The 20,151-nt window shown below is 35.1% G+C and overlaps 1 protein-coding gene across 5 annotated transcripts in view; it reads right to left on the reverse strand.

Moving 5' to 3' along the window:
- LOC147068883 (uncharacterized) overlaps nucleotides 1-20,151 on the reverse strand; it is a 53,319-nt gene that overhangs the window by 28,591 nt on the left and 4,577 nt on the right. For 2 of the 5 annotated variants that reach the window (XM_085951474.1, XM_085951473.1), the window contains exon 2: nucleotides 10,691-10,780. The exons of 1 other annotated variant lie outside the window; for it this stretch is intronic. In XM_085951474.1, the coding sequence (XP_085807600.1) occupies nucleotides 10,691-10,780 (90 nt within the window). Of the gene's footprint in view, nucleotides 1-2,131; nucleotides 2,467-7,942; nucleotides 9,533-10,690; nucleotides 10,781-15,563; nucleotides 15,908-20,151 lie in introns of those variants that run through there. 2 more of the 5 variants (XM_085951472.1, XM_085951471.1) reach the window with 2 other exon arrangements.

The raw sequence follows: 20,151 nt of genomic DNA on the forward strand, positions 1-20,151 counted from the left end.
CAAAAATGCAATGAAAGTCATGAAAAAATGTCAAATGGTGGGTTTACGTATTAGTGTCAATGATTTTTACCTCGCTAGCAAAGCCGCCGTGTACTTTTAAGCCCATTTCTTTTTCGAGACGTTTATTTTCAAAGTATCGATTTCGACCAGCATGTAACATCTGCATCAACTTGGATTTTTTCGTTCTTCTTGATATGTTTTTGCGCCGTTTACTGATACAAGGGACGGGTGCCTCCATCGCAATTAAAAATGCACCTGGCAAGCCGATAAGCTGTCGATGCGCGAAGCCGCAATTTTTTTTAGGTTATCTTCAGTGAGTAAAAAATATATTATATCAAGGCGAACGGTGTCTTAAATTTAATAGGGGCCGATTATTATGCTACCGAAAAGATGTTTTGTTAGTTTTGTGACACGTTTGGTTGGGTTTTGAAGTACCGCGGTTTAGTCTGTTTGGCAACGATCTCTGACAGTTGACAATCACATACCAAACTGACGAAAGCCGTTACTAGCGTCACATCAATACGATTTGATATTTGCACCAGCATCGAAAATTAATTTTCCCTACGTATTATTAGTTCACGTATTGACAGTATAAAATTAAATATGTCAAAAAAAAAAATAGATAACTAGGTACCTAACTAGTAGCTGTTTTGAGAAATTAAAACGGAAATATACAAGAAAATAGATCTAGAGTTTTTTTTATACACAGCCAATGACATTATTAATGGACAACGCACTCAATACAGTAGCCAGCAAGTAAATTCGCGCATAGCGACATTTGCACATGTATGGGTAGACGTCACGCAATTTCCATTATGCGATATCACGCATCGAGAATTTATAGCAATATCACCTTTATTGTAATGGCATTAGAACAATGTTTCTAGTGTCAATGTTCATTTGAGCGAACCCGTTCGAACCAAACCATTCGGCAGACCCGACAAAAAAGCATCAGGAATTTATAGCAATATCACCTTTACTGTAATGGCGTTAGAACAGATTATGCCATTCGGCAGACCCGACAAAAAAGTGAGTGTCATTTTTTTACCAGATGCTTCGTCCATATTAATGTCATTGTACACAGCTTACAAAAAACGCATCCAGCTGAATATTGCTTCATGTTTTTTTCTAGGGATTTTTACTCTTCGAAAAGCTTTAACGACCCACGTGCACCACGTAGGTCAAAATGGAGATTTTATGGTATCTTCAGAGCAAAACCCTGGACCATGGCCCCCACTCCTGAAGCGGGCCCCCAGGCTAGGATTTTTGGCAGGCCCCCCTACCTATCGCTATAGATAATGTCAGTGTGATGCTCTACAGTAGCGTTTTTCAAATGGTGTACGCAGTAAAATTAATGTTTATATTTAGTGTATTGTTGTATATTTTAATACATCCATTTGAATTATGGAGTTGTCAAGTATCGATATACAATTAAAAATTGTGTCATACAACCACATAATTTTAAATAATAACATTATCGAAGAAAAATAGCGCCGCAGACGACTTTTTATTACTATTAGAGAGAGTTTGTGATGTGTGTTTATATCACTTATTTGGGCGACTCACCATGCCGGGCCCTTCCTGAGCCCGGGCCCCCAGGCTAGAGCCCTATCAGCCCCTCCTTTGTGGGGGCCATGCCCTGGACATTCCTTAAACGTTGTAGATAATCTATTTATATAATTTTGAAGCCTTATTATAAACATTTTGATGACTGCATAAAGTATTTTAATTACATAAAATAGTATTCTTTTAAACCTCTCGATCTAATGTTTTATAATATAGTCATATTTCAGTACATCCATGTGCAGTGGTGTTAGGATTTTTTAGATCTATTTATTTATTTATTGACCTAAGAATAAGGTAGTATTTTTTTGAAATACGCCATTTCTATTGGCATTTCCCAGTGGTTAAGCTACAACATACGGCCGTAGCCATAAATTGACAAACGATAAATGAAATAGGGAGTAAGATCATGTATCGCGCGTGTTTGAACATGTACTTGACCGAGAAAAAAAAATCGTTTTTTTGAAAACACTCGAACCACTTGACCACGTGTCGCTACTCGATGAAACAATCAGAATTAAAAAAAAATGTTTGCACTAAATATATAAAATTTTACATTAATACTTACGCCAACGCATGCCTGTATTAAAGGTGAAAAGTTTATCTCAGCTTCTAGCCATCCAGAATTTTTCTCCACAAATTCGTCATAGATTTGTCTACATGTTCTCCACTTTGTGATTAGTTCTGTCACAAACACCTTCACCACAGATTTTATATGTTCTTTAACATCTATCAAGCAATCACCAACATTGAATCTCTCCAAAACGTATTCAAATAGTCTAGTATTACACTCAGAATGAGATAAGTTAATTAATAATTTATGATTCAACACTAAAAATAGTTCATTTTTGGTAACGTTCATCCCTTTCTCAAAATTAGCCGAACCAGCATCCGCACTGATGCCTGTAAACAAAATGACATTATGTGATGTCTAAATCTCTTGTATCATATTCTCTGTGTGAGAGACGAAGAGGCAATCCTCACAAAGGCAGCGTGGCGAAGGCACAGGTGTCAGTTTTGAGTATGGCGTAACAACTTAACCAAAACATAATGGAACCTAACAGTGACTCGGCAAGTTGGCTATTTTATTGTCACGTCAAAAGGCATACGCCAGCCAAAAACTTGTGCAAAATATTGGTTTCCAGAAAAAAAAAATATATGCCATCGATGTACTTTCTGATATAATTAAAGGAAAACAATCGTCTACGAACCCGTAACCGCTCAAAAGAGAGACGTGCTTTGCGAACACGGACGCTCTAGTGTTTATCTGAACGTTAAGTGAACATGTCGTCCGAATTAGTGGCAAGTGCTGCTTTTTTGTTCATTCAATATTTTGTGGAGGATTATAAAAGGCATCCTCTTTTTGGCGAGCCGATTTTTACAAAAACGCGATACCGCGAACAATCGCAGAGTGATACTGCGGTTTAATGATGACATCGCTACTAAACTAGGGAACATAATCAGCATCTCTTTTTATGTGAATTGGAAGTGCCACTAAGCCCCTCAAGCAAATTCCACACCCTTGCCACGTCGCCTTCAATGGGTTCTCTGTCTCATACACTACTGAGATGAGCACATGCAAAGTCTGTATCAGTATATGACTCTTCCCAGCTTGCAGCAAGGGACGCTATACCAATGTGCGAAGAGTGGAAGTATTCTGTTAAAATCCGACATAAAAAGTGGATACTAGACTTTGTCAGTCAAAAGTATTTGTTTTAATTGTACTAACACAACAATGTATAGATAGTGTTAGTTAGTTTTTAAAATTCAGTTAAACCCTACCTAATCCAAGCCACAGTAAGTAGATAATTAATAATCAATAATAAAATTATGCCATTAAACCATTCATAATTTCAGATATTTTATAGATAGAAGAATATTTTTTATCTCTTATGGTTTTGTTTAGGCAGGGCTGAATTAAAAATAATTACAAGATAAAAAGAACTTTTTATATACAATCTTTTTAAATTTTCTGTTGAATCATTTTATATGACAATTCTATGTATTAATAATTTAGGACAAATAAGGCAATTATTAACAAATCATTTTTTTGCTATCTCAACAAACAAACAAATATAGAATACTGAAATGTCATTTTGAATTACATAGTAACGCACGTATATATTAATAATTTAGTTGCTAGTCCCCGTAGCAACCAATAATAGTGGATTGGATTACGGATTTCTTCTGAAATAACTTTTCATACAAAACAGAATTAACTAAAAATTAATTCAATTCTACTTCAAGATGGCTAAAAGTATTAAAAGAATGCATTGGCATCGTGTTCTGATATATTCTAAAAGTTTCAAATGTCTAACTAGACGGAAAGTTAGTTAAAAATCGATTGCAAGATTTGTACTGGATAAACAACCACCGGACAAACAAGAATACGAGCTAAGAAAACGTGGTAAAAACTAACCAATACTATCTGTTATATGTATTCTTAATTTAACGAAAACAAAAAAGTATGACTGAAAAAGTGTGCACTATTATGTCGGACCACCCATAAAGCAGGGTTTAATTGAATTTTAAAAATTAACCAGCACCATCTGCAAATTGTATTCATAGTTCAATGAAAATAAGTAAGTTTGACTGACAAAGTTTAGTGTGCATCCCTCGCCACTGCTTATATATTGTGGCCCCGTCGTATATTCATGTATATAATTCTGTACGCTACATGAAATTCTGCAAAAACCACCGATACGAATATGGTGGTTGACAACTTGAAAAAACCCCTGGCTCCTAAGTGTGCGAGTACGATACAACTGTCATATGTGGTTTATGAACAGGATGCGCCATTCGGGTGCAGTGACGTCCCGTGGGGGTAGGCAGATTGAGCTTCACTTGGGGGCGGCAGTTACTAGAAGGGCAGCAAATCGAGAAGAATCATTAGGTATATATAGAAATATGTACCTACCTAAACTTAGTAATCACGGAAATATCTCTCCATTAAAAACTGGTTGGGAACAAAATGTATTAATTAACATATTAATGTGTTTAACCGGAGTCTATTTTTTGTCAGGTTTTCGATGTCTAGTTTACTTCTGTTCTCTTTGGACGTCACATCCTTGATGACCAGCAATGACACATGCAGATTTGAGAATTATATTTCAATTATAGGTAGGTACATACTTACCCAATTAATTTTTCTAAATATTTTTGCCAGTGACTCACGAGTTTTGAGAGTTGTCTGGTGGTATATATTTAAATGTATCTGAAAACTGTGGACTCACAATATTGTCTATTGAAAAGTAGAGATAGCATTTAAATTAGATTTAATGGTAAGTATACATTTTGTTAGTAATGTATCCATACAGCACATTTCTTAGATATTGGAGTCATGGAAGGATGATAAAAAATACTGTATAAAAAATTGGGGTGGCATTTTGGCGCTGCCTAGGGGCGGCATTTTGTCTAGGTGCGTCACTGTTCGGGTGTACTTTTTCTGTCTGTCTCAGAAACATATGATGGGGCCACAATATGTATATGACTATAGCATATCTTGCTGCTCGCCGGGGAGGCATCTATTTCCAAAAACCACCCAAAGTCCACATATTATGGTCAAAATCTACCAAAAAGCTAGATAAAACTCATCTAAAGAATTTTAAATGTTTAAAAACTTAATAACCTACACAAAGTGATAAATTAAAATTATATAAACAGATAGCAGCGCCATGTGTTGCCCTTAGCCGGCTCACACATCTAAACGTTGTTATTTACAAAACACACTTTACCAAATGGAGCTCCGCACATTGCTGAAATGCGATATTTTATTTGAAAAAAAAAATCTGGCGTCGCTAGTAACCAATTTCACGCGACTTGCGCTGCAGGTCGCTCGCCGTCCGTGATGCAGTTACGCCTGCATAAACCGCTACGAGTCGGACATTTTATTTCAAACGTAACCGGTCGCCATAACTCTTACAAAATGACAGACGAGTGAACCAATATTTACTTTGTCCAAGAGATTGAAATATATACGTGTATATATCATAATACAAGGAGAGAGACCACTTCATAAGATTTCTATGCTCAATATATCGTCACTGTTCTGGGAGAAGACACTAATTCGAAAAAATGACATATTGAGTTAGTTATACCAAAATGTTCCTTATTTCAAGCTTTACCGTCTGGAAACATTCTTAATAAATAAACAGTCTTTATTTTAAAGTCATCCTTTTTACGATTACTTAATAAACTCACATGATAGACCATTATTTCAAACTTTTTAACAACTTTAAAGTCAAACTACTCAAAACTAGTATTCTCCAGTTAGTGTGTTCTGCCAGAACAGAGATGATATACACTTTGGAAGTTCACACTTTTTTCATTAGCAAGCGCATTTTCAAGTTGTGTACCACAATACTCACTCGATTGTCCTGCAGTAGTTTTGCTGGTCAATGCTACATTTTGATCGATAAAATGACTCGTAGAAACATCATTGCTGGTCAACGGCACACCGGGATCCAGAAAATTACTCGTAGTTTCTAAAAAATGGTGTCCTGCAACTTTCAACATTCTTTGTTTCGCTCTCCATTCCTGGGTACGCTGCAGTCCGCTCTTGGGAGCTTTCTTAGGAGGTGCATTCGCACGTTTCCTTTGGCGATATTCTTTCGATAGTTGTGCGGCGGATTTCGGCATAATTGAAACGGCGGAACTGAACAGTCAACACAAAGCACTGTTTCGCATGGCAAGATTCAGTTTTGCCGGCGTATCATTTATCAGTCTTGCGAGAATTTTCATTAGTAATCGGGAGTCGTGAGTTGTCGGGACTTTCAGTTGACGCTCGAGAGTCAATCGATGGTTTCACTCTACTGGTGAAATAACTGTAATTATAGTTTTAACTTATCGTTGACAGTGACGCTTTTGAAACTATCAACACATTTGTTTATCTTTCAAAAACAAGGCACTCTCAAGGTAAACCAAAACAACTCTCCTGCGCTCAGTATTAACGTAGATCTGTAGAGGTTTTGTGTATAACCCTACAACTGTCGTGTTGTCTATGGTCATTTATAGACCATAGACAACAACACAACAGAAACGATACAGTTGACTTTCGGCCTTCCTATAATGTAGTCGACACGCGCCACTGTTCAGTGTCTCTCACCGTATCTAAATTCCAAATTAATGTAAACCGTTTAACTCAGACTAAAATCAACGTGACAGTCATTTGTTAGTGCCGTGTTTATCCGAAATGTATTATTTTAAAATAAAACCAAGAAAATACCAACTCCGTGTATTATTCATCACTGCCCGAACATACCATGTCACAGACACTCAAGCAACTTTCTGAACTTTAAACTTAATAACATCGGGGGTAAGAAAACATCATCATCATCCCCCCCCCCCCGATAGATCAGAATTATGTGCACTCAGCGAAGAGGATAAGAGAAAGATAGATATCTTGGAAGGGAGAGTCCTGAGAAGAATCTTGGGGCTGTTAACAGCTGTTAACGTTGAGAGTTGCTCAGGAAAATCGCAACCTGGCTTGCCTGTCCTTCAAGCCAACCGGATTCCGATGTCGTACAAGGCCGCTAAATACAAATTACCAGAGTGTACACAAAAAAAGCTATGGGATGACGTGGGAAAGGGCGAAAAGACTGGCAAGCGACAGGGATTCTTAGAGCCGCTGTTTGGCGTCCATAATATGCTCCAAATAAGATAATTCAATTAATCATTTTCCGTAGGTCATTAAATTATAAACATTTTTTTTATAGGCTTTTGACGGGTTTTGGAAGTTATAATTTATTAAATATTATGTGATATTACAGTTAGAATAATGTTAGTTTTTAAAATTCAATTAAACCCTGCGAAAGCCAAGCCATAATAGATAATAGTCAAAAAATACTCGTATATCTATAGAATATCTAAAATTTTGCGATTAAATCATACATAACTTTGAATATTTTAAAGATAGAATACTATTTTTTATCTATTATAGTTTGGCTGAGTCAGGATAGTTTGGCTGAGTCAGGGCTCAATGAAATAAAAAAGATGAACCAACAATGAGTGTAATATGTATTCTTAACCCAACGAAAACAATTAAGTATGAATGAAAAAGTGTGCACAATTTTGTCGTATCGCCCAAAACATACCAAAACTATTATGGTTTGGTTTAGGCAGGGTTTAATTGATTTTTAAAAACTATCCTTCTGTGAATTATAGTATAAGTTCAATAAAAAGAAATATGTATGACTAACAAAGTTTAATGTCCACTATTTATGGCACATCTTAACAGCCTACCTCTACCCTTCGCTACTGGGCACAGATATGTAAGTATTATTTGTTTGATTTTGACCATATGTGGATTTAACGGTTTTTAGAAACAGACACTGTTTTTTTTTAGAAGGTATATTTGCAAGTTCTCTTTCGGGATACTCACTCGATTGTTCTGCGGTAGCTTTGCTGGTCGATGCTACATTTTGATCGACAAAATTACTTGTAGACCCATCATTGCAAGGTACATCTGGATCCAGAAAATTACTCGTAGTTTCTAAAAAATGGTGGGCGGCGACTTTCAACATGCGTTGTCTTGCTCTCCATTCCTGGACACGCTGTAGTCCAGTTTTGGGAGTTTTCTTATAAGGATTTTTAGTTTTCTTATTCTTCGGAGCGGGGATCGCACGTTTTCTTTCGCGGTACTCTTTGGAACGTTGTGCGGCTGATTTCGGCATAACCGAGCCGGCGAAACTGAACAGTCAACACAAAACGTTATTTCACATGGCGAGTTTTTGGATCTGGCAGATGGATTGTAAGCAACAAACTTGACACAATTGCAACAAATCAAATTTGTCAATTTAATTTTGTTGGCCTTAACAAAAAATATGCTGTACACTTGTACAGTGCACAGTGTTGGTGCAACATCGTTAGTTGCAGGAGCGGATTTAGCAGTACTCTGAGTGCGTGCAGAAGTAGGACCGCAAGCTAGCAAGGGGCCTCAAATTTATAAATTTTAACACTAATATTAACAAACATATCGACTGTGGAAAGGAAAAAGGGAGTAATCCACACAAATCAAATTTTACAGGAGGTACAAAAATATTTTTGTTATGGTTTTCGGTCAAAGTTACAATACAAAATAGACATCACCTTGAAGTGCATGATAATTAATAATTTGGTTTTTATATCCCTAAACTGATATTAATTATTGAGTTAATTTAATAAAAAACCAACAAAAATGATGGTTAAGTCGTTTTTGCCACGTCACTTCCATCTTTCTTTTTTTTTAACTGTTAGCTAAATTTGGATAATAAATCGGCATCTGCAGCTTACATCCTTTAGACACAACGTGTATTTAGAGTGTATAACGTTTTTATGTAACAAAACCTATTTTGAAAAAACTAAGGGTTACGCCTTTTTTCCCTTCTAGAGTCGATATTATCTATTTCATAAACATGTAATATTCTCTCTCTCTCCAAGATGCATAAAATATCGAGTCACATTAAATCGAAATAACATAGCTGCGAAAGTAGCAAGATAGTGGGGCAATATTGCGTCCTAAGTAAGAATTGTTGCCATCTTTAAAAATATTCATTCAATGGTTATTAAAATATTTTATATCTATCATACAATGGCATAAGTCACTAATGGATTTAAGTTTTGTATTATTCCATTTGAGTTTAGTTCCATTTGAGCCCATTACTCAAATGGAATAGTACAAAACTTAAATCCATTGGAAATTAAATTCAAATTCCATCACGTACCTTCGGTCGATAGTATTAATAGTATAAGTCACTGTTCACCACGACAGACAAGACAGAAATACTACCAAATAGTTTACCAGCAAATACAAGCCGATTCTAAAAATCGACAATGCTGTACACATGTCGCTACTGACTATTTTGTTTTTTATAAGTGATAAATTATTGTCCTACGAATACGCAAATCTCTGAAACTATTATATCACTATAACGCCAAGAATGCTCCTATTGTTTCATTGTGTTGTTTTATTTCTCAAGTACCGACCCTACCTTCATTAAATACTTTTCGCACTGTCAGCAATTTGATATGCAAGAAAATAAACAAACTAAATATCTAGGTTATTTTTAAAACTTTTAAAGATGTTGAAGGCATCAAAAAACACTAACATAAACGCCAGAAACTAGATGCCTATCGAAAAATGCTAGACCTGTGGCAAGAAAAACGCTAAGTTGGCAACGCTGAAGACTATACCCAACATTTGTAGTGCCTTATTACAAATGGTAGCCATGTATGGCCATTAAACGTTAGTTTAAGTACTGTCAAACGTTCTTGCCACTGAAAAATACCTCCGGCACAACACTATTTCAACAGTATAAATCTAACGTATAATTGGTTACTCTTAGCTTACTATTTATTTATTTATTAAGAAAAAGAGTATTACGGCATTACAGAATTGGCCAATGCGCCATAATATATAATAAATACAAAATTATAAAAATGTCTTAATTACAAATAACAGCTAATATAACAAGAGAGTAGAAAAGACAGCATGTGTTTATGTAAATATTAAAGAAACATGATAATAAATACAATTATAAATTTAACCTATTTAACAAGTCCACAAACATTATATAGTTAATAAAAAATAAATCAACCTTTATGGTGCCATCAAATAAGTTAATCGCACGATACACAGCATCATGAAACATAATATCTGTCCTGCGACGAGATATCTTGGAGACCATAGAGTTACGAGTGATATTGGTGGGAACATGAAAATTAATATTTGCCAGTATATACGGATTGTAAATGAACCTACGAAGAAGTAAAAAGAAATGCTTTAAAAGAACAATCACACTTTGGGTGAACAGGGATTGCATTGATAGCATACCCAGAAGAAAACGAGTCGGGAAATTCATTTTATGGTAATGACGGCGTTACCTACACAACTTAGCTTGACCGTTCAACGGACCTAATGAGTTGGGTGAATGGCTAACAACCAATCTTCTTAAAAAGTCTGTTAATATAATTTCATCTCTGTGGACGCCCATATGCGTAGGGGTAAAAATCTAATACGGTCCACTTAGGAGCAAAAATTGTATCATTGGTTAGAACGTAAACATCATTGTTTAGAGCGCACTTCGGTCCTATAAGCCGTTCAATAGAAAATGTCAGTGAAAAGGGGCCGTTAGAATGGTCGAGTACTCACCCCGAAATCCGGTTGTGCTTCCAAAAGGGATTTTCCAGGTATCAGGGATTTTCCAGGTATCGGACTCTGGTTGAAATTTGTAGAGTACCCCTACAAGAAGAAAAATGTAATTAAGGTGATTTTGACCTTTAATTTCACTGTACATTTTTCTCTGGTTTTTAGACTTCACCGACAGAGCAAAAAAAAGATCTTATCCAAGGCCTGACCAAAATCTAAGCATAAGTGCGAATGAGAAAAAATTCAGCAATATACATTAAGACAGCTATTTCCAACTGGAAGGCGCGCCTCCCCTGGGATGTTGCAAAGGGAGGCGGGAAAAGTTTAACACAATTAATGGAGAATTAATTTCAAACCAAATGCATAGTTTATAAAACAGCCACTAGTTATAAACTACATAAAAAACACTCCTATAAAAGGTTGTCTGAAAATATGTAGACTAATTTTATAATACCTCACTTCTATTGTGAAGCGCACTGGCTGAAAAAGGGTAAAATCATAATGTTTAAATTTGAGGCAAATTTGTTAAGGAACGATAATTTTGTTGTTAAACTTGTCTAGTTGGTTGGAATAAAAATAAAAAGAGTGAATAAATCAATGCAAAGACCACTAATGCATTCATTGATTGAAATTTTGATTGAAATCAAAATAACAAAAAAAAAAGTTTGCCATGTTTCCACTTTTAAATGATTTCTGCGCCAGATATATTGAAGCAAACAAAAATCTATTTACCGAGTTCTCGGTTAGTTTGCAAATGCACCTTTCTCATTATTTTATTAATAGTATAAAAAGGCGCTACTTTGTTTCAGGGCTATTAAATATTTTAAATATATGGTTGTGCGTTGTAATTTGATGTGATGTATAGGTATGATGATTGATATACTTAGATGATAATTCCTGTGTATAATTTAGGAAACACTACTTTAGAGCACCGGTAGCCCGCCAAAGATCCTGGCCTGGAGACCCGCTTCAGGATGTGTGGCTTTGACTATTTAAAAAGGTGTCTGTATTATTTAATAATATAAAGGGGGCTTAACTGCATTAAGGCGAAGCCTTTAGTCAAATAATGAAGAAAATGTGACTGTTAACACCATCTATTAATATTTAAGGTGATGTCTTTACCTAGCAGAGGTACCTAGCGGAAAAATAGGGAGGCTTGCAATTTGTGACATTTTTTTGATAATTTACAATTTCAACTGTGTTAATTAATAAATAAGTATGTATCTGAAAACATTAAAAAGAAAAATATTTTTAATTTTTAGTCAAAGATAAACTTACAATTGTAAAAAATGTAATAAAACGTGAATTTGTTGAATCAGACCGCACCTTATTATTACATAAATGTGTCGCTGAGTTTCAAAACCCGCTATAACACTTTTTTGAAATAATTAAGACATATATGAGGAGCAAACATTCAAAAAGTGATTTGTCACACATTTTGAAAAATGCCGTTTATTGTCAATTCTGATAGTCCACATTTAAATCTATGAAAGGAAACCAGAATCAGTGTTCAAAGAACCTTCTATCCTATAAAAAAATATAATGCCTTGATTTTCATTCAAATAGTGTTTTGCCCACAAGTTTCATGCAAATCGTGTTTTGTCCAAATTTCAAATCAAAAAATGAACCACTTCCGCGAATTTTGGATTATACAAAATACCAGGTTTAAAATTCTTTCCTTAAACAGTTTTATAATAAAAAAACCATTTTGAGTACAATATGTTTTTCTTGATTATCTCAGCTCAACATCTGTGTGACAAATCACGTTTTGAATGTTTGCTCCTGTCATGTTATTTTAACACGACACACTAAGCCAAGCGAAGTTTTGACGATGGCAACACCGAGAAGGAGGAGCGAGCAAGATGGCGGCTGGGACGGAAGTTTGTTATTGTTTTGTGGGTGACAAGCGAATTTGTGCGGAAATGGACAATCAATAATCAATTAAGACGAAGAGAGGCTGGTGTGAAGGGGCTTACGTGAGTGACCACGGTGGTGTACGAGGTTTAATAGTCAGTGAAAAGCTAAGAATTAAGTATAGGTGCCGGCTAGCAGGTGATAGAAGGACCCAAACCCCGGGCCGTAGGTTTTTTGAGTGTCATACGGCTGTCTTAAAGCCTCACCCCTCCGATACCTACTCCCACAAGACAGAACATAATTTAATAGATGATGTACTGGGCGCCAGCTACTAGATCTAATAAGGAAGGAATCCCAGCCCGTCCCAGCCGCCATCTTGCTCGCTCCTCCTTCTCGGTGTTGCCATCGTCAAAACTTCGCTTGGCTTAGTGTGTCGTGTTAAAATAACATGACACTCCTTATATATTGTTGGACTTGTTATTAAAATCTCTACATGAAAATTTTATCGCCTCTTTCAAAAGCCGCTACGATTAACTGTCATTTATGAAACAAAATCAATGTGTCTATCAAATCCCGCTATAACACTACTGAAACATTCAAAAACCTTCTTAGTTCAAAAAGTTTTTGTTGATTTTCTCAACATAATGAAAAAGTGTTATAGCGGGTTTTGAAACTCAGCGACACATAAATGTTATGGGCATATGTATTATTAAAATTTAGTTTATTAAGATTTCTAAGCATCACCCAAGAGATTTTTGACTAATTCATAGTTTTAAAAAACATCGATTTTCATAAAAATATAAATGTGTATAACTTGAAATCCTTTTTATTTTTTAAATTATTTTAATGAATATTGACAGTAAATACATACACATTTACCTATACATATTGATACGAAATAACTGTACACATCAATATGATAAATGAAAAGAGCTATACACAAGGCTTTTTTTGTCATGTAACAAGGTGGAACGGCGTTCCGGCACCTTTTTTCACGGTATTTTTAATGTTTCAAAAGAAATTAGACGAAACAATGTTCGCGCTTACATAGTACAAGTTAATTTACCTGTATCATCTCAAATGAAAAGACATCCTGGAAAACTATCGCGTTTGATATATGCATTGAATTCTAGACATCGCCAAGTTTAACGTGAGGCTCCGCTAGCGGTCGCGTTGTAGCGAAGCCTCATGTTAAACTTGCCGGTCTCTATTACCATTTCTTCAAGTGAATGTGAACACAAATTTTCGCAAATGAATCTAATTATTACCCCAATAAGAGCTGGAATTGGTTCACAAGCAACGACTGTGTTAGATGATTCTAACTTCCGTTTTGTATTGTATGCATCACGGCTCGCCTTCAATCTTTGAATAACTTTAGATCGTTTTGTTCTTAGTCCAGGTGCGCTTAGATTTTTTAACACTTACACATGGAACATCTATAATGGATAAAATAGTAAATCAATAACAAAGATAATAAAATCACTTATCACACACCACTGATATTTCACTATCTAATTTAAACTTCACTTGAACTATGTGATGTAATTTAAACACTCACAATATAATTTAACAACAAAACAAATATCATCTAGTTTGCGCTGAGTATCACAAATTATATAAAAATGCATATAACAAGCATATATCAAGCCAACTGTCACTAAGGATAACAATATAACCAAATAGCGGAATGCAGAATCCAATATTTCGATCTTAAGGATAAGTTGCCGAAAAGGATGACTTAACTATAGACTATACTGACTATAGAGTTAAGGAATCCTTAACCATAGACTACTTTTGTTATGAACACGCCCCCTTCTGTATTACCATTTAACACTGACAGCTACTGTCACAATAAATTCGCTTGTCTATAAAACAGTCCATACACTCATATTCATTTAACAATTTATATCAATATGGATATTGATAGTGTTAATTCGTTTGGCATGTACATGCAGAATATTATTTTACTTTTTATACGCCAGTCCGCAGAAATACAAGATGCCAGATAGAATGACACTTGACGCTAGTGTTACCATGTTAAAAAAAATATCTTGCGGTGTCTGTGAAATCACGTATAATGACTGATAACGGAAACAGAAGAGTATTATAATTAAATATTAATTATAAATTTATAGTTATAGCAATTATAAAGTGCAGTTGTCATATTTTTATGATAAAATATATATTTTAAATATAGTATTATTTTCAATAGAAAAAGCGAATGAGGCTTTTGAGACGAGGTGAAAAAACGAACGATGCTTTTAAGACAAAGTGAACCATAGACAACATGATCTTAACTAAGGACGATGTTTATGCATAGTGTTTTGTACTAAGGAAATTTTAGTTATGATAAATGTTTCTGCATTCCGCTATAAGCAAATACTCAGCGATTCTGTTAGAACAATAATTGTTTAAAATAAATCTACAGCATTCTTATAAATTACTGTAAGTTTCTATCAGTTATTGAATAAAATAAAATTATAATAACCTGTACCTACCCTGTTATAGGTACAAATCACACGTGATATTAGAAAATCATACAACGTGTGATCTCTTTACCAAAAATCAATCTACAATCATACGAGCTACTTAGTAACGAAAATGTTACTGATGAGTCAATTCATTCCTGTTTTCAAACAATATTTATTATTGATGGCCAAATAAACAAGATGAGAATTATTATAAACTCGACTGGTGTAAAACGCATGATCATAGATATAGAACAGGGATGGCCAGTGCGTCGAAGGTATTTTTGGCGATCGCGGACATAATAATATATTGTACTATTTCTTGTTCAAACAAGTCAAAACTACTCGACGTTCCAGCTCTTAAAATTCTTTGGTATTAGCAGCTGTTTTAAGAAAACATAAGAAACCCTTCAAAGATGGTGAAATATGGAACGAGGGTTTTATTAAAGCCGCCAAAGCAAGGGAGGCATTATTTAAAAAAATCGGTGTATACTTATGTACACGCGTTAGAAGTTATACTTCTTTGGCGTAAAACAAAAAATAACAAAACAAACCATCACTGTGTCTTGATTAGAGAAGGCTTGTAAGAGTGAGGCTTCAGCTAATTGTTTCTTTTTTCTTGCTCGCCATAGTCGCGTACGCTCCGCTGATTTGCGCTCCGCTGATTTGGTTACCCCGCCGTTACAACGCCGTGATGGTCCAGGAGTCACTACACATATGTCTGGATTTAAAATAATACTGGTAGGACCACTTGCCGATGTTTCACTTTTTTGTGAAATTATTTTTTGACGTAGCCTGTGAGCTCGAACACGTTCTGCTGTTGTTTTTCTTTTTTCTGCTAAATTACACTCGCGATATTTTTTACATCTCTCCGCATTTGTTGAAGGCATTATGAAAACTAAAAAAAAATCGGTGTGTATACTTATGTACGCGCATTAGAAGTTATACTTCTTTGGTGTAACAAAACAAAATAAGCCGTTGCGTGAGTCTATCAATATTACAGTGGATTAGGTTAATGAAAACGTACGCAAATCATCTGTGTCGCGTATAGCCCATGATAATTGTAATTTACTTATTATTATTTTATTTTTTTTGACCATGTCCGATCCTAATAGGATCATATGGGCCTCTACAGAGTAGAGGTTTGTATTAACAGATTTTGTTTTTTACGAGAAATGGATGTCAGCCACTTGCTCCAGGATTCGAACCTGAGACCAACGGCGTGATAGTCCAACGCTTAAGCCGCGCAATCAAACCCTGCCTAAACCAAGTCATAATAGATAATAGGACCAAAACTCATCTTTGCCATACAGCGGTTATAATCGATTCAGAAGTGATGAATTAATAAAAAATCAAATTTTAATATACTTTTTGAATTATTTACCAATTCAACATTAACAAAATTTATTTATTTATTGAGATATAATTTTACTCATAAATAATACTTACATAAATATAGCCTCAAATCATGATACGCAATCTTTACAATGAAAAATAAATATACACTCCAATATAAAATGAATATAAATTAACAGTGTAGAATGTTAGTCTCCAGAAATTTGTTTATAAACATATATATTTATTATGACACAATATTGCTTATGTTTACAACACGTGCCCTTTACTTGGTTGTATTGAACGACTAACTAAATGACGCTATGCGCATGTACCCTTGAGACCGAAATGAATATAATCATAATAATAAATTATGTGTTACATCGGCGTGCGCAACTTCGTCACACGCTAAAAATACACTCTAATCTGTTTTCCCAAACGTGCCAAAAGAAGTATAACTTCAAAAATATTCTTCAATCTATAAAATATTTTTTGACTATTACTTATCTATAATGGCTTGGTGATGCAGGGTTTAATTGAATTTTAAAAACCAACCAACACTATCTGCAATTTGTATTTTTCTTCTTCTTTTTCGGCCATATCCGCCCCTTAATTGGAGCATATGGACACCATGCGGCGCCTCCAAGACTCCCTGGTGCTCGCCAGTTTTCTTGCTTCATTCCAGGTCAAACCAGCATCCCGTAGCTCCGCCGTATACACTCTATAGATCAGGGAGGGGCAAACTGCGGCCTGCCGGGTATTTTTTTGCAGCCCGCCATCATTAATTGTACTTTTGATTACGAATAACTTTTTTATAATTTTTTAAAAAATATTGACAATAGATTAAAATTTGAAGAATTTGTTGTTTCGTAAATGTATTATCTCAGTACGTCTTCCTTGCGTCTCGTCTCACACTATGTAACCACGTACGTTGAACATTGTGACACATTTAAATACTTTTAACTCCGCGTTGCAAGAAAAAAAATATATATATAATATAAGATATGGTAAAAAGTTTGAATGGATTTCAATTAAAACTCAAGTTATTCCTTCGACAAATATCGAATAACAATGTGGACCACTTTTCAACTTTGAATTTGCCGAATATATCAGAATATAAATTTGAAGAATATGGTATAATTATTAAAGCTCTGAATGACGATTTTTCACAAAGATTTGGTGACTTCCGAAAAATTGCGACAGGTTTAGCAATAGTACGCGATCCATTTTCAATAGATATTGATAGTGTACCGACAGACCTACAACTTGAGATTATTGATCTGCAGTGTGACACTGATTTAAGAGAATTGCATCGTCGTGAAGAAATCTCCAAATTTTACAATGCCCTTAATTCAGACAAATTCGACCAACTTCAAGATTATGCAAGAAAAATGTTCGTTATTTTATAATCAACCTATATATGTGAACAAACATTTTCGATCATGAACCTTAATAAAAATTCTTTACGATCAAATATCTCCGATGCCCATTTACAAGCAGTTTTTTGAGAATATCAACTACAAAATTAGCTCCTGAATGAAAAAAAAATGAACAACCGTTTCATTCTTCTCATTAATTATTTTGTAATGTTTATTTTTCGTGGTAATAAATAGTGTATATCTAAAAATGGTATTTTACTTGCGGCCCGCCTCTCACTTTGAATTCTTGAATTTGGCCCTCCATCCAAATAGTTTGCCCCCCCCTGTTATAGATAGTATTTAGCGGCCTTCCAGGACGCCGGAACCCGGTCGGCTTGAAAAACAGGCAAGCCAAGTTAAGGTTCTCTTCTGGCATCTGCAGCATGTGGCCGAGTCAGGTTCAACGTCGCCTCTTCACTCTCAGCGTGATGAGAGGCTGTTTGGTGCGTTCTCTTATCTCTTCATTGCTCCTAAAGTCATACCATCGCACACCCAGTATCCGTCGCAAACATCTGTTTTCGAAGCTCAGTATACGGTTGCTCTGAGCCTTCGTAAGGTGTCATAATTCGCTACTGTAAAGCAGCACCATCAGAATGCAAGCGTCGAATAGGCGGCACTGTATTATTAGTTAAACAAATATGTATGACTGACAAAGCTTAGTTAGCACTATTTATGTTGCATCCTAACAGCTTACCTCTACCCTTCGCCACTGCTATATCTATTACTTCATTCTGTATATCTGTCTATTTTTTATTTCCGTATTTTATGCGGACGAAGTAGTTTACAACATACCATAAAAAAGAATTATGATTAATTACTTGTAATTAAATGAAACACAATTTTATAATACTTATCCACTTTTTAATTAAATTCTGTACTGGTTTCGTCCTCTTCAGGGGGATATATTATATATTATATATATTATTATAGAGTTGATAATGTCCCCTTGAAGCGGACGAAACCGGTACAGAATTTAATTAAAAAGTGGAATAAGTATTATAAAATAAAATTGTGTTTCATTTAATTACAAATAATTAATCAAATAATACAATGCAGTTCCACCATGAATTGACAGTTAACACTATAAAAGAAAAAATTAATTAAAACTATAATGTCATCTCGATATCTAAAAAAGTTCTGAAGAAACAAGAAAATAACGCACCGATTAAAATGGTCAGTTAGCAATGATGGAATGGTGAGGTAAGGTTTTATTAACATTAAAATTCCTAAATCTTTGCTAAAGCAGATGAAGAGCATTATTTCGAATTTAGCAAAACTGTAAGGAGATGAATCAGAAAAGAAAGCTTAGTATCTGCTATGACAAGTCAACACGCAAAGAGAAAGCGACGTAATAGCATCAGCGCGTAAAAACCACGTGACATAACAGTGTCAGCGTATATAGAGCTGTTGGTTACGTGTAAATTGTACGTAAAACATTTCACCGTGGCACAGTTCGCCGTGAGTATACGGTCTCCAATTTTATTAGATTCAATATGATCTCTTGAAGCTCGTAGGTCACCTCTGCTCTTAAAGCATGTGATATATTTATCACAATTAGCTCTTTTTTGATGTTAAGTGATATGTTAGAATGGGCCTGCTGGCAATAAAAAAGCTAAGATGGCAACGCTGGGAGAGAGTTGACGGAGGACACCGAGAACTACCCTGTTTTACGCACACTTTCAATACCACTGCGAGACATGATTTAAGATTGATAAAATAAATATTACTCGCACGCATTGGCTTCTCGATTAAAAGGCTAACGTCGGTGTCTGTAAACGCGTTGGATTTCTCACGCCTTTTGTTTGCATTATAAATTGTCCGACCCGCGAATAACTTCTGAGTATGCTAAGATCGTTTCGTCCTTTTGTGTACATACCTTGATTTAACACGCTTTCCGGTGCCATTCAAGTCAAATAAACCTACTTACCTATTCGCTTAGAAAAAATTGTGAAGTGAGACTTCTGTGCTAGCGTTATTAAAATTTTTGGTACAGTTCGGTTATGAGGAATACAGCGGCAAACACAGTTTTGAAAATAGCCGATATACTGGATTATTTGTTAGGTTAACCTATCCAAATCTAACCTAACCTAACCCAATCTAACCTAACCTAACCTAAACTAACCCAAACTAACAAATAATCCAGTATATCGGGTATTTTCAAAATGTGTTTTCCGCTGTATTCCTCATAACCGAACTGTACCTGCTATAACACATAAAATATGTAAATTTTATAAGTAAAACTTCTTTAGCCATGTTAGTGTAAAATTATCTCAAATAAAGGAGGAAAACGAGACCAAAATTGGTCATGAAATATTGTAGAGTTGGGGAAGCACGATATGCAGGAGGTGTTTGATTCGAATACAGTATAAAGACAAATTATTATTTTTAA

This window comes from Rhyacophila brunnea, unplaced genomic scaffold (assembly GCF_057557595.1).
Source record: "Rhyacophila brunnea isolate RB1 unplaced genomic scaffold, BYU_Rbru_1.0 scaffold_24, whole genome shotgun sequence".
In the NCBI taxonomy this organism is placed as follows: Eukaryota; Metazoa; Arthropoda; class Insecta; order Trichoptera; family Rhyacophilidae; genus Rhyacophila; species Rhyacophila brunnea.